Source organism: Sinocyclocheilus anshuiensis, unplaced genomic scaffold (assembly GCF_001515605.1).
Source record: "Sinocyclocheilus anshuiensis isolate Anshui unplaced genomic scaffold, SAMN03320099.WGS_v1.1 scaffold2461, whole genome shotgun sequence".
Taxonomy (NCBI): Eukaryota; Metazoa; Chordata; class Actinopteri; order Cypriniformes; family Cyprinidae; genus Sinocyclocheilus; species Sinocyclocheilus anshuiensis.
The window spans coordinates 313,333-328,439 of record NW_015552846.1 but is presented as its reverse complement, the minus strand read 5'-3'; the positions used below and the strand labels follow the sequence as shown (position 1 = coordinate 328,439).

Below are 15,107 nucleotides of genomic sequence, written 5' to 3'. Positions count from 1 at the left end.
AAAGAGACAGGATAGTCTGTGCATGATCTGATGTTTTATTCGGACCCAGAATAAGGCGAGATGAACATCGCGGGGCGCTAAACACTCGTGCAGTGTATGTTTCATTCATACTCGAAGACGGAGGGCGCTCTCGCGCAGAAAGTCGTACGAGGAAATTCCTAATATGGACAAAAGCGTCCAGCTATCGCTGTATGAAAACAGTTGTTTTCACAGAAAACAGAAACGTTTGGAAACATGAAGACATTAAACATACGATTGCGACAATATATGGTTTATTTGTGTTTGTCAAGTCATCTCCAGGTAATAAGTAATGTATATGAACAATGCAGTGCTAACTGACATAGCATTTATTACAGGAATTTAATATAAATAAAATAAAAATCACCAAAAAAAACCCTACATAAATAATTAGAAAACATTTTTAAAAATGGATCAAAATAATATTTCAGGACTGGAAAAAAAAATTGTAACGTTGAAGGTCTTTGGGTCATTTTGACCCGCGAGGGAAACTTCTGTTATTGGTACGGGAGGGACGGATGATTAAAAAAGATTAACTTGAATCTGGCAACATGATATTACAGTGGTTGTAAGTGTATGTATCATGGAAGTTTAGAAATACCACCTTCACTAAACAAACCCCAAACCTCACATATAGTGATGACAACAGCATACGTGAGATAAAAACACATCTGATGAAGCAAACATGCCATTTTCTCTTGCTTCTACAAGTCTTTGAGCTCTTTTATTGAGGCCAGTGTGTCACGGGACACAAACCCAAGTGCTGAATATCTCAAGTGTAATGCTGTGGGCTACCGAGCAAGTTTACTAAGAAAAGGCATACATATGGAACAGATTACGTGATGCAAAAGTCAAAATGTATTAGTTTACAAATCATGCATTATGATAAAAGTGTTTTAAGTCATTCCTTGGTATTGAGCAAGGAATAAAAGTTGTTGCCATTTTACTGCCTCTATAGTGTTCATTTCAGTTGGAAACCACAGTAAATTGTATGTATACGGATGTTTTTGGATGTTTTACAAAAATGTAGGTAGAGGCACATGTTTCTAGCCTGGGTTGAAGTATTTTAGTAAGCACAGTAGGCCTAATTCATTCCAGTTCAAACGGATATGATTCAGTTATTTTGAACATGAAGTACAGGTGCATCTAAACCACTTTTTGTGTGAAAAACTGTGGAAAAATTGTTTTTGCACATGCTTAAACCAATAAAAATACATCCAAATAAAACCAAGTCACTGTCATGCTGTTTGTAGGAAAACAGGATGAGCCATTCAAACAGTATAAAGACAGTAAAATTATGCTTCAGATGGGTGAAGGGGTGGTGGAGGATGTGAACTCCAAACAGGATGTTGTATGACACTACTATGATACTGTATGCAGTTGCTATACACACATTTGCCAGACTATTTTTGCTAGCAAAAGGGATGTTGAAGTCCCCAGAGAACTGACTCTCCATGGCTAAACCTGCTTGATCCATACAGTACAGTAGGGTCTAAAAGTCTGAAACCACATTGAAAATCTGAGAACATTTAATTTAAACCTGCAATAAACAGAAGATAATATAATAAATAATATAATATAATTACTTCAGGACATACACATTACTGAGAACATTGAACATACATATTGAGAACATGTGCTGCAGAAAAAAAAATTACGTAATATGAGTATGATGAGACTAACATTGTCATTGGTACCAAATACCAAATATACCACAAAAAAAATATAGTATACCGAGTATACCAAAAACAAGGGCCAGAATTAAAAGTGAGAAGTGAGAATAAATGGTCTGACACTAGGCAATTTACAACAAAATGTAAATATGATTGTGGGTAGAGTAAAATATTTAAATTAGTTATCAAATATAGCAGTCAATTAGTTGAATAATCATTCACAAAGTATTCAGTCAGACCCAGATTTGTGATGACATTTCACATTGATAACATGATATAAATTAATAAGCACAATTTCTAGGCCATTGATAAAATAAGGAAATTGATTACATTAATTATGTGAACTCCATGTAAAAGGTCAGATTTATTTGCTTCAATTGAAGCACAAGATGGTCTTTGGACTATCAATCAATCAGATTACAAACTTGAGGAGTTGGGTTGGAAGTTTATGCAACATGAGTGTATGGAAACCTTATGCTTGTTTTGCCATGATCAAGACCTCAACATTTTCACCACCATCCGACTTGGGGGACATAATGTTTGACAGATGTTGACCAGAGAAATGGTGAGTGACATACAGTGCTTTTCACATCACAAAAGTTGTGAAAACAAGAAAAACAAGCCTGAAAAGATACTGCATTGCCTCTTACGGCCTTTGTAAGTTCCACTGCCTTAAAAGTGATACATATAAAATACTAGGAAATCCATAAATTCTCACTCAGTGTGTTATGCTGATAATATAAGTTGTAAAGAAAGAAAGAAAGAAAAATAAATAAAGAAACTTTCTAAAACCAGTGGTCTTAGACTTCTGGACCCCACTGTATATTTCAATCTAATCCAGTACAGAAGGAGCTGTCTTAAGCCAGACATTCTGTCTGTGGCCAATTGCAGCTCTGTAAACAACAAGCTCAAGAAGCTTCATTCTGAATTCAACTGTTGTACACATGCCATTAAAATGGAGAGAAAGTGACATTGCGCACTGTCTAAAACATTGATTTCCCTTCTCCCTTTGACAGTTTTGCAGAGATCCGACTCCCATAGTTTGCTTTGGGGAAAGAAAAAAAAAAAAACATATACTTTAGAGACTTGCTTGAGAAGCATGGTGTTCACTATATGTTCACCAGATCAGCCAGTTGTACATATTTCTCGAAGGACAATGATCTGGTGTTGTCTCATGTGAGGGTATTAATTTTAAGCACCCTTCTCTGACAGCACAGTATATCACTGGTTGAGTGATTGTCTCTCACAGATAGTGGATAAAACTAAACTTAAAAGAAGGGGAAATCAAATGGTATTTTGGGATTTTTTTTTTTGATAATCTATTCATTTTTATTGTATATGATGAAGTTGCAGGTTTTGAAAGAAAAAAAAATAGTCATACTTCAAAAAGAGACTGTGCAGAACTTTGACAACTACATAAAGAAATATGAATAAATAAATATTTGCCGAGTCAGCAGAAGTGATTGTTAGCAAAAAGGAGAGCAACACAGCAATATTTATTATTATTTTTTTTTTAATTGCATATACATTGAACATTTAATTAGAGAGAAGAAGAACAAATGTATATGTGAAAAACGTAAGAATTCTAATTTTCTGTGCTGGGATTTATTTGATCATCACAGAAAGAAAGAAAGAAACTACAGTATCTTAAGATGTGAAGACCTTTTTGATCAACTGTTTGAGAGGTAGACAGTCATATCAATAAAATGGTGATTGACAAGTTTTTTTTTTTTGTATCTAAACCAGCACACACACACAATTTAGGTATTGAAAACATGTGACACTGAAGTCCAAAACTGTGTTGCATCACTGAATGTAGAGCAACAGCTAATCACGAGTGATTATGTTTACAGAAAGTGGGTGGAAATGGGTTAATATATAAAGATTTTACTCAACTGATGTCTGAATGACTATAAATTGACTCCACTCCATCCAAACAGTCTAACGTCAAGAGGACTTTGATGGTAAGTGACAGTAATTGTTTCTCCAGAAGTGCCGTGATTGTCACCGAATTACTGTAGACCTAGAAAGAGTGAAATAGCTACTGTGTGAAATGCAAAAGCAAACATTTGTGTCACACATTTCAAGATCCATTTGTGAAACTCTGTACCCTCTGGTCATAAAACACAGGTGAAAAAATGTGGGGAAAGATTTATTACAGTGTGATTGCTGCCCTGCTGGTAGCAACGGCCTGGGCTGCACCCCACGGCGGCCACACAGCTGAGCACCACCACCATCTCCACCACGGGAAGGACGAACCCCACCCCAGCCACGATGGGGAGGATGCATGCCACCTGCTTGCTCCACACAACGCTGACTTCGCTTTCTCCCTCTACAAGAAATTTGCGTTCCATCCTGATGCCGAGGGCAAGAACAAGAACATTTTCTTCTCCCCAGTCGGAATCGCAATGGCTTTGAGCATGCTGGCAGTAGGTGCCAAGGGTAGCACACTTTCACAGATATACAGCAGTCTGGGTTACAGTGGGTTGCAGGCTTCACAGGTCAATGAGAGTTATGAGCACTTGATCCACATGCTGGGCCACAGTCAGGAAGACATGCAGCTGGAGGCAGGCGCTGGTGTGGCCATCAGAGAAGGCTTCAAAGTGGTTGACCAGTTCCTGAAGGATGTTCAGCACTACTATAACAGCGAAGCCTTCAGCGTTGACTTCTCCAAGCCTGAAATTGCTGCAGAAGAGATTAACAAGTTCATCGCTAAGAAGACCCATGACAAGATAACCAACATGGTGAAGGACCTGGACTCCGATATGGTGATGATGCTGATTAACTATATGTACTTCAGAGGTACTAAATAAACTTCTCTTTCATTTAATGATATTCATGTAATGAATCTTGGTTTGATGCTGATCAAAAGTTCTTGCAATTTGTCCTGATAGGGAAGTGGGATAAGCAATTTGATGCAAAACTGACCCACAAAGCTGACTTCAAAGTGGACAATGACACCACCGTGCAAGTTGACATGATGAAAAGAACTGGCCGCTATGCCTTCTATCAAGACCCTGTCAACCAAACTACGGTCATGATGGTGCCATACAAAGGCAATGTTTCCATGATGATTGTTCTTCCTGATGAAGGGAAGATGAAGGAGGTTGAAGAATCCATCTGCAGACACCAACTTAAGATCTGGCATGACAATCTCTTCAATAGGTAGTACCGGTGACACCTTTATAATTAAATCCATGTATTAGTTGACCTCTGACCTGAAGGTTGATTGTTGTTTAGTTGCACATTAGTTTGGGAACCTTGAAAATTACCCAGATACCATAGTATCTGATATACCATATTTTACTTTTCTGCCCTTCAGCTCTGTGGACCTGTTTATGCCCAAGTTCTCAATCACTGCAACGTCCATACTGAATGACATTCTGCAGGACATGGGAATGACTGATGCATTCAGTGACACAGCAGATTTCTCTGGGATGACAGAAGAGGTCAAAGTCAAGGTGTCACGGGTACGTGTACTTGTTACCTCGTGTAGCACCACCGATGGTTGCTAGATCTAAAGATTTTGAAAACTCTACTAAGTGATGTTAACTTTTTGGGCCCGATCTCCAGGTTGACCATCAGGCAGTCCTCAGCGTGGATGAGAAGGGCACAGAGGCAGTGTCTGTAACCACGATAGAAATCATGCCCATATCCCTGCCAGACACTGTGATGCTCAACCGACCTTTCTTGGTACTGATTGTAGAAGACACCACCAAGAGCATCCTCTTCATGGGCAAGATCACCAATCCTACAGAGTGAGGTCCAACTCCAAAGAGAACTTGCCAGCACTCTGCATAAGGCTGCTAATCTTTATATAAATCTCATTGTAAACTGCAACAAATTGGTTTGATTCTAATTAAATGAGTCATCATTAAAATCAGTTGCACAATATGCACATTTTTTTTTATACTGATCTCAACATAATGTGGTCTAGAAAAATGTCAAATTTTAGCTTATTAAACACTAGAACCGCCACAGGTCACTGTATACCTAAAACCACCAGCGGGTAAAGTTTACCCACGCACATGACAGCTACTGAATGGCTAAAGAAAACATTATTTCACTATATTATGCTACTGTCTTCACGAAGAAGTGTCTAGAGTCATTAAATGATTATGTCTAGTCATCAACTATATTTTTGTCCTGTTATTTTATGTTCAAAACTTTTTTATGCAGGCTACACTAGTCACTTTTCATAACGGTCAATATTAAGCTAAACAAGCCTGCACTGACAACGAGAATTAGAAGCAAGTACATACATATTTAGGTGGTGTAACAGGCTATTATAATACAATGTCATTAATCAATATATTGAGATAACCCATGTTATTTAAATTACTAAAATAGCCTATAGACAATAATGAGCAATAATAATTCACCACATTGCATAGGATGATGCGATGACCATTCAAGCGCACAGCTTCAGATAATTAATTATTAATTTGTTTAGTTATATCATTTATCATTTGAATTATACAATAAGAACACCAATAAACTTCGGGTAATCAAAAAAAAATAAATAAAAGGTTTTATTCATTAGCCTACATCAGATCTGATTTTTTTCTTCAGGAAACAGCAGACTAGAATAAATAGCAACACAGAAGCGAACAATAAACGATAGAAATGGCAAAAAAAATTAAATAGTTAATCCAAATTTTGAACAATTATGAGTAACATTAGGAGTTGATTAGCTGATTGGCATGTCACCATATTCTAATTTGTTGAGATAGTGAATTGGTGGGTTTTTGTTAAATGTGAGCCAAAATCATCACAATTAAAAGAACCAAAGACTTAAACTACTTCAGTCTGTGTGCATTGAATTTATTTAATACACGATATCACAATTTGAGTTGAATTACTGAAATAAATGAACTTTTCCACGACATTCTAATTTATTGAGATGCACCTGTAGTGCTTCTTATATCTCTTCAGCATTCATAAATCGCCTTTCTTTTACTCATGTTGTCTTTATTTATGAAACTGATAACCGCTAATTCAGTGTGTTGCCTTGCAAATGTACTATGTTAAAACATAAGCAGCACGAAAATGACAGCGTGAATATACAGGCATTATATAGCGGGTAAATATGACCCGCGCTGGCGCATAGTTATAAATGCCCCGTTTTCTTTCAGCCATCCCACATTTCACACATGATCACTGAGTGTAGGTCATCAGTAAATGAGTGTGGCATTTAAATAGCAGTGTTTCCCAAATGAAACAAAAAATAGTTTTAAATGTTGCATCCTACATACCTCAGACATGGCTTTTCAAAAAACACTTGACAAATTGAAAACTCTTGAAGATACAGTAACCACTATAACAGCACAGTCAGTCGAACAGCCGACTTGTTTAAACTTGAATTTAGTGTGTCACTTGATGTAATTTGATGATAGCAGTGTCTAAAATGGCATTCCATTGGTTATTTTCAAGTGGTGTGGGTGGGAGAATTTTGAGCTGTCTGGAACACATGACTGGGAAATTTTGAGGTCAGAACTGAGAAATTTCAACTTGAGTAGGCCTATTCCCGTCTCCGATTTAATTTAGAATGCAGCTTAAGAATATTAAAGTCATGATAAAATCAAAAATTGGCATTTTGTAAATGGAATACTGCAAAGTGAATAATTTATCCATGCAAATCATCATTTAATCATCAAAATAAGGATTTCTCACTCTGCTGCTCTGTGTTTCACGGAAACCTCGCTGAATGACGCCATACCCGGATAGCGCGCTCCATCTGCCGAGCTTTCAGCTGTTCAGAGCAGATCGCGACGCAGAATCAATGGGGAAATCGCGCGGCGGCAGGACATGCTTTTACATCAGTGAAAGGTGTGTAACGGCCAAAACTATGTATTTGCATGCATCACATTATAATGCGGTGTGCCCTTTAAGAGACTGATCACTTAACTTATAACGCACGCTATGTGGTGGTGACGTAGAAGGACTACGTGCCTGTGTAATGAGAACCACTATGGATGATAAGTTTGCTCTGCCTTCTTGTTATTATTTTGTCTTTACTTTTATTTGTAACGCCAAGAAAGAGTTAATCTCTCATGTATGAGAGGAGCGCCTTGCCGTGTACCAGCCATTAAATGTGTGGGACACCAACTCTTCGTTTTCCATCTCTTTCATTTCATGGATTTAACGAGTTATCCAAGTCAAAGCGTTACAATTGGCGCCCGAACAACTGAAGCTGGACCCATTATCTATGTGGAATCTACCGCGATGAAACCCTAAATCTACGGGAGTTGGGGAGCTGTGAGAGTGTTCAATCGGCATTGTGGGAAGCTGGTGAGATTAGCTTGCTAAGGCTGGGTGCCATGTGTGCGGGGAACGCCTGTATTTCTGCTTGAGTGGATGACGCAACTTTTTTTTGATGTGACGAGGACATCGGATTCATTTGAAATATTTAGACTTTGTGCTTCATCGGACATTTTGATATCGATCACAAGCTGATGGTGATGTTTTTTTTTTTATGAGATCATTTGATTTGGGAAGGATTATTTAGCTTTTTGAGGGAGTGATCTAATTGCAAATTTTTCCAGGCCTGTTTCCCAAGTGCAGACTGACATTTTGTTTATAACCTTCCTGGGATATTTCAGCACGGATCTGTGTGTGTGTGTGTGTGTGTGTTGAACTTGACTGCACACGTGAAGCGAACTTGACGCACGAAGAAAAATATTTTTCTTTTCGAAGATTTTTCTTTTCAAAGACGATTCGGGGTTCATTTTTGTGCATTCGAACTGCGTTTTGAACAGTTTGAGGAAACAATTCACCTGTTGGAACAGTTTTTCTTCATCGTGAACTGAATTTACTTATGCTGGACTGAAGAGTAGTTTCTAACTCTGGACATATTTGCATGGTCAAGTAACTCAAAAACATTTCATTCAATTTAAAACAAAATTCTCTTGCTCTGGGTCTGTTGAGGTAAAAACACAAATCTCACATAAAAGAGAGTGAAAAGGTGTGTGGTTTTACTACTATTACTAACTCAAAGGGATTGTTGATGTGAGGTTGAAGATTTTATTGATGGTGGGTGCATTTTAATAGCAGGTTGTATATTTCTGGGTTACATTTAGAATTTTTACAATTGCTATATTGCTGTTTAAGTAAATGCACATTTACTGTGATGGTTTCTCACCCAGACCTTAACACTGACTTGACCTACACATTACCAGATTCTGCCCCCAGACAGAGACAAAAGTTACCACAGCGAGTGAGCCTGGAGACTCAAGTGGAACTCCTACAAGCTGAAGTATCTGTGTTGCAACAGTGCCTCAACGATTCTCTCCAGTTGCAGCAGAGTATATTAAGACGTTTTGGTCCTCCTGATGTCGACACCCCTGCAGCGCCACATGCGCAGCTACCTCCTATGGCCAGCTGTACACCACACAGCCGTATTCCTCTAGGCCAAGTGCCATTACAAGGTACGACCACTAATAATGTTTCCCATAGAAATGTGACTTTCTCACCACAGCCCAATTCTTCTGATGTGAGTAATACTAGCATCCGTACTGTACCAGTCAAGGCTTGAACCACCTGTGTTTGCGGGAGACGGACACGTTAGCCCTGAGGATTGGCTACAATCGGTCAATGTTTACAGAACCTCCCTTGATTTAACTGATGCTCAAATTCTTCTTGAGCTGCCACGGTTTTTGGCAAAAGAGCCAAAGAAATTGTTCTCTGTCCTTGACACACATGTCGTTACATGGGCCCAGTTCTGTGATTTCTTCAGGAAAGTCTTTCTTGCTTCCGACAGCCAGGAACAAATAATGAGAGGTATCTTGGACCGTATGCAAAGTCCTGAAGAATCCCTTCCTACCTTTGTGGCTCACATGCTAAGTGAATTCAGAAAACTGAAAGCTCCTCCGCCACAGCAAGAACAAATCGACCTTATTTGTAAACATGCTCTTGAAAAGTACAGAGTTGCTCTCTATGGAACTTACGTTTCCTCAGGCATGGATCTTCTGCTGAGGACTCACGAGCTCCATGTGGTCCTGGGACCAAGTAAATGTTCAGTGCATTCAATGCAGAGTAAAGCTAAATTTGGCAAAGGAACCTACTGTTACAAGTGCTCACGCCCTGGTTTCACTTCTCGTACATGTCCAGATTGTAACTCACCTTCTGGAATGTGCTCACAACAAAGTGAGTCCCCTAATGCACATTCGGAACCTGCTCTTGATGCAAGGGATATGAACAACCCCGAAGGTAGCAATGCAGGGGAAGGAAATTCATTTGTAAGACACAAGGGAAACTCCAAAGGGGGCAGGATGATTCGCAGAGGCAATCCTCCCTCCAGAAGATAATTTCGCCTCAACCGACTAATGCTGCTGTTCCAGAACAACCTGTCCTTTGTCATGTGGAAGATCCCACATCACCTTCCTTTTGGAACACTCCATTTAGAGTTAAGATTAACCTGCATGGCCAGGTGTTAGATGCTACACTTGACACGGGCGCATCGCTTTCTGCGGTCCAAGCGGACATTGTTCAGAATCAAGCCAAACTGAAGGTTAACATTAAACCATGGTCTGCTCCCCCAATCCAACTAGCAGATGGTGGGGCATGCCAACCCTTAGGGCTGACATGGTTGGCTTTTGGTTTCAACAGCGTTTTTATCACCGGTTTGCCATTGTTCCACGTTTACCCTCAACCTTCATCTTGGGGATGGACTTCATGTTGTGTGCCTCCATCACCATTCACATCCCATCCAGAACTGTTGTCATAGGCAACGATCCTATATTAATAGAAGAGATGGAAGGCAAGGAAGTGCAGGAGTTGGAAAGCAACTTCGGCACCTGTGCTAAGTTTTCCTGACTTCTCTCTACCTTTTTTTGTTCATGCCGATGCCTGTGACGCGGAACTAGGAGCTGCACTGATGCAGAGAGATCTGCATGGCAGAGAGGTTGCTGTGGCATATGCTAGTCGGGCCCTGCATAAATCAGAGAAACCTTATTCCACACCCGAGAAAGAGTGTCTGGCTGTCATTTGGGCCCTTGAGCACTTTAGGCCTTACATTGAGGGTCTGCATGTCACAATCTTCACTGACCACAGTGGGCTCAAGTGGTTGATGTCCCGTCCCAACCCCACTGGCCGCCTTGCTCGTTGGGCTCTCCGCCTTCAGGACTTCGATTTCAATGTTGTCCACAAGCCTGGATCTCAAAACAAAGTGCCTGATGCGCTGTCGAGGAATCCTCTAACAGATGATGTGCCACCAATGGACCTCCTTCCTGACTATGCTGTGATTGGTGGTCTGGATCTCTGTACGCTATCTTCAGTAACTCTTACGGATCGATCTTATGTCAGACAATTACAACTTGAAGATCCAATCTCAGGTGATCTCCTCCGTAAAATGGAGGCAGAGCTCCAACAGGGTAGCGACGGGGATGATTGCTCTCAATATTCCATTCATGATGGCCTGTTGTACTTTAATGATCCCAAACCTGCTTGTGGCATCCACCCTTTGAAATGTTTAAAGCTGTATGCTCCTATGTCTCTCAAAGGTACCTTGTTGAGGTATTACCATGATCACCCAACTAACCAAGACCTTGGCCCGACTGAAACTCAGGTTTTCTGGCCTAAAATGGCATCTGAGGTGAAGAAATATGTAACCTCTTGCACGGTTTGCCAACTAACAAAACCAAGTCAGAGAAAACCTGCCGGTCTAATGGTCCCAATTCGGCCCCAAAAACCTTGGGAGTACGTTGGGGTGGATTTTGTTGGCCCATTGCCACGTACTCCCAATGGCAATGCTTACATCTTGGTTTTTGTCGATTATTTTTCAAAGTGGGTTGAGATTGTGGCGGTGAGAGAAGCTACTGCTCAAGTGGCAGCAAACAAACTGCTAATTGAAGTGTTTTCCCCATCACGGGGTCTCCACTTATCTAATTTCAGACAGAGGTTCCCCTTTCGTGAGCGACCTATTCGAACGGGTGCTCACTCTCCTGGGAACAGAACATCGCCTCACAACGGCATAACACCCACCATAATGCCACAGAGAGGGTGAACCGGACTCTCAAGACAGCAATTCGAGCATACGTGGATGATAAACATACAACCTGGGACCGATATTTCCCACAAATTTGCTTTGCACTACAAACAGCACCTCATGAGAGTACGGGTCAAACCCCGTCTATGATGTTGTATGGGAGGGAGTTGGACACTTCATTGGACTTGGTGACTCAGCCTGTCTGGGATGGAATGGAGGAACCTGAAATCCCTTATCCCGAGAGCTTAAGATTGACACTGCAAGAGGCACATGACCATGCAAGGGCAGCCCTGGAAACCAGTAACAACAAACGGAAGCAGCACTATGACAAAAGATGTCGCTCTGTTTTTTATGCCATTGGTGACCTTGTCAGAGTGAAAACCCACCCTAAATCAGATGCTCTGGATTACCATGATCACCCAACTGCAGGTCACCTAGGAATAACCAAGACCTTGGCCCGACTGAAACTCAGGTTTTTCTGGCCTAAAATGGCATCTGAGGTGAAGAAATATGTAACCTCTTGCACTGTTTGCCAACTAACAAAACCAAGTCAGAGAAAACCTGCCGGTCTAATGGTCCCAATTCGGCCCCAAAAACCTTGGGAGTACGTTGGGGTGGATTTCGTTGGCCCATTGCCACGTACTCCCAGTGGCAATGCTTACATCTTGGTTTTTGTCGATTATTTTTCAAAGTGGGTTGAGATTGTGGCGGTGAGAGAAGCTACTGCTCAAGTGGCAGCAAACAAACTGCTAATTGAAGTGTTTTCCCCATCACGGGGTCTCCACTTATCTAATTTCAGACAGAGGTTCCCCTTTCGTGAGAGACCTATTCGAACGGGTGCTCACTCTCCTGGGAACAGAACATCGCCTCACAACGGCATATCACCCACAGACGAATGCCACAGAGAGGGTGAACCGGACTCTCAAGACAGCAATTCGAGCATACGTGGATGATAAACATACAACCTGGGACCGATATTTCCCACAAATTTGCTTTGCACTACAAACAGCACCTCATGAGAGTACGGGTCAAACCCCGTCTATGATGTTGTATGGGAGGGAGTTGGACACTTCATTGGACCTGGTGACTCAGCCTGTCTGGGATGGAATGGAGGAACCTGAAATCCCTTATCCCGAGAGCTTAAGATTGACACTGCAAGAGGCACATGACCATGCAAGGGCAGCCCTGGAAACCAGTAACAACAAACGGAAGCAGCACTATGACAAAAGATGTCGCTCTGTTTTTTATGCCATTGGTGACCTTGTCAGAGTGAAAACCCACCCTAAATCAGATGCTCTGGCCAATTTTACAGCAAAACTAGCACCACTGTACTCTGGTCCATACCGTGTCACTCAAGTTTTGTCTGATGTGAACTACAGACTTGCAAAGTTGGACACAAGACAGGATGCTGGTGTCTATCATGTGGTGAATATGCAGCCTTTCCACACTTGGAACGCATGCAGCAGCCATACACCAAGTGGACCTCAGGATGAGTCTGAAACGACCGATGAGGGGTTGGAGGACAGTCTGCTGGTGACACAGAGGAGTGAGGACCAACCTCAAGACGCATGCTTTTCTCTGCCTAATGAGGCTGATGTTAATTGTGATGATTTCACTGACAATGCACATAACGTGACCAAGCATGACATGAGTAGTTGTACTCCTAATGCTGACACTGACATTAGCACATCTTCACGACATACACATCTTCCTGACTTTGACGTTAATCTTGAAGGTCATCGCTACAATCTCAGACCTAGACTGGCACCTAGAATTCACCTCAGGGTGGTCAGACAAGAAATGGACTAACAAGTATCATACTGACAAATTGGATCTGAAGTAGTAATTTGTTTGCTTGTTTGAATTTCTTGTGTGTTTAAATGTTACTAATAAGCTGTTATTTCCTTGTATAGCAATGAAAATCTAGAAAGCATTGTTCTAATTCTTGTTTTCATGTGTTGTGTCGGAAAAAAAAAAAGAAAATTGTTTTACACATATGGGTTGGTTACACAAGTTTTTGTTTTTATGTGATATGTCTTTGAAAAGCATACTGTATAATGTGTAGCTTGTACTGACATGTATGCCAGTTATTGCCTTCTGTATGTGAAACATGTTATGAGTTGATGGATTTCCAAGTTTCCATGTATGGAGCTGAATTTAAACGTTGTCCTCATGTTGTGTACGGCTGGGGACAGCCTTTTTCTTTCCGGTGGGGAATCTGTAACGGCCAAAACTATGTATTTGCATGCATCACATTATAATGCGGTGTGCCCTTTAAGAGACTGATCACTTAACTTATAACGCACGCTATGTGGTGATGACGTAGAAGGACTACGTGCCTGTGTAATGAGAACCACTATGGATGATAAGTTCGCTCTGCCTTCTTGTTATTATTTTGTCTTTACATTTATTTGTAACGCCAAGAAAGAGTTAATCTCTCATGTATGAGAGGAGTGCCTTGCCGTGTACCAGCCATTAAATGTGTGGGACACCAACTCTTCGTTTTCCATCTCTTTCATTTCATGGATTTAACGAGTTATCCGAGTCAAAGCGTTACAGGTGGTGTACAGATTTAACTGTGTTAAAGAAGATGTGCTGTCCCGATCTAAAAGCGCTCTTCATTAACTGTAAACCGTTCTATTCGCCGCGGGAGTTTCACTCGTTCATTCTCGTGAGTGTTTACATTCCTCCGTAAGCGCACGTGAGTCTGGCTTTGCAAAATCTCGCTGGCCCCCATCTTTGGCCCCAAATCTCTGGAGTTGTGTGAAGTCCCTTCCTGCTTCAAACGCTCCACCATCATCCCCGTTCCAAAGAAACCCAAGATAACAGGACTTTACGACTACAGACCTATGGCTCTAACGTCTGTCGTCATGAAGTCGTTTGAAAAACCGGTTCTGGCTTATCTGAAGGACATCACTGGACCCTTACTGGACCCCCTGCAGTTTGCTTACCAAGCAAACAGGTCCGTGGATGATGCAGTAAACATGGGACTGCACTTCATCCTGCAACATCTGGACAAAACAGGCACTTATGTGAGGATCCTGTCTGTGGGCTTTAGTACGGCTTTTAACACCATCATTCCAACTGCCCTCCAGATCAAACTAACCCAGCTCTCTGTCCCTAGCTCTATCTGTCAGTGGATCACCAGCTTTCTGACAGACAGGCAACAGCTAGTGAGACTGGGGAAATTCATGTCAAACAGCCGCTCCACCAACACCGGTGCCCCTCAGGGATGTGTTCTCTCCCCACTGCTCTTCGCCCTGTACACCAATGACTGCACCTCTAAAGACTCCTCTGAAGCTCCTGAAGTTCGCAGACGACACTACAGTCATCGGCCTCATCAAGGATGGAGACGAGTCTGCTTACAGACAGGAGGTTAAAGAGCTGGCTGTCTGGTGCAGTCTTAACAACCTGGAGCTGAACACCCTCAA

The 15,107-nt window shown here is 41.3% G+C and overlaps 1 protein-coding gene across 1 annotated transcript; it reads left to right on the top strand.

Annotated features, from left to right (window-relative positions):
- Positions 1-3,647: 3,647 nt before the first annotated feature.
- On the top strand, positions 3,648-5,489 carry LOC107668144 (alpha-1-antitrypsin homolog). The gene is made up of 5 exons (XM_016459934.1): positions 3,648-3,655; positions 3,822-4,493; positions 4,586-4,856; positions 5,014-5,161; positions 5,265-5,489. The coding sequence occupies exons 2-5, from the start codon at positions 3,830-3,832 to the stop codon at positions 5,451-5,453; spliced, it is 1,272 nt and encodes a 423-aa protein (XP_016315420.1). The 5' UTR covers positions 3,648-3,655; positions 3,822-3,829; the 3' UTR covers positions 5,454-5,489.
- Positions 5,490-15,107: the final 9,618 nt, after the last annotated feature.

Excerpts from the sequence above, each read along its gene's own strand:
- LOC107668144 (XM_016459934.1), top strand. The coding sequence starts at position 3,830 with ATGTGGGGAAAGATTTATTACAGTGTGATTGCTGCCCTGCTGGTAGCA. Across the intron at positions 4,494-4,585 it reads TAACTATATGTACTTCAGAG|GGAAGTGGGATAAGCAATTT; the intron begins GTACTAAATAAA and ends TTGTCCTGATAG. Across the intron at positions 4,857-5,013 it reads CATGACAATCTCTTCAATAG|CTCTGTGGACCTGTTTATGC; the intron begins GTAGTACCGGTG and ends TCTGCCCTTCAG.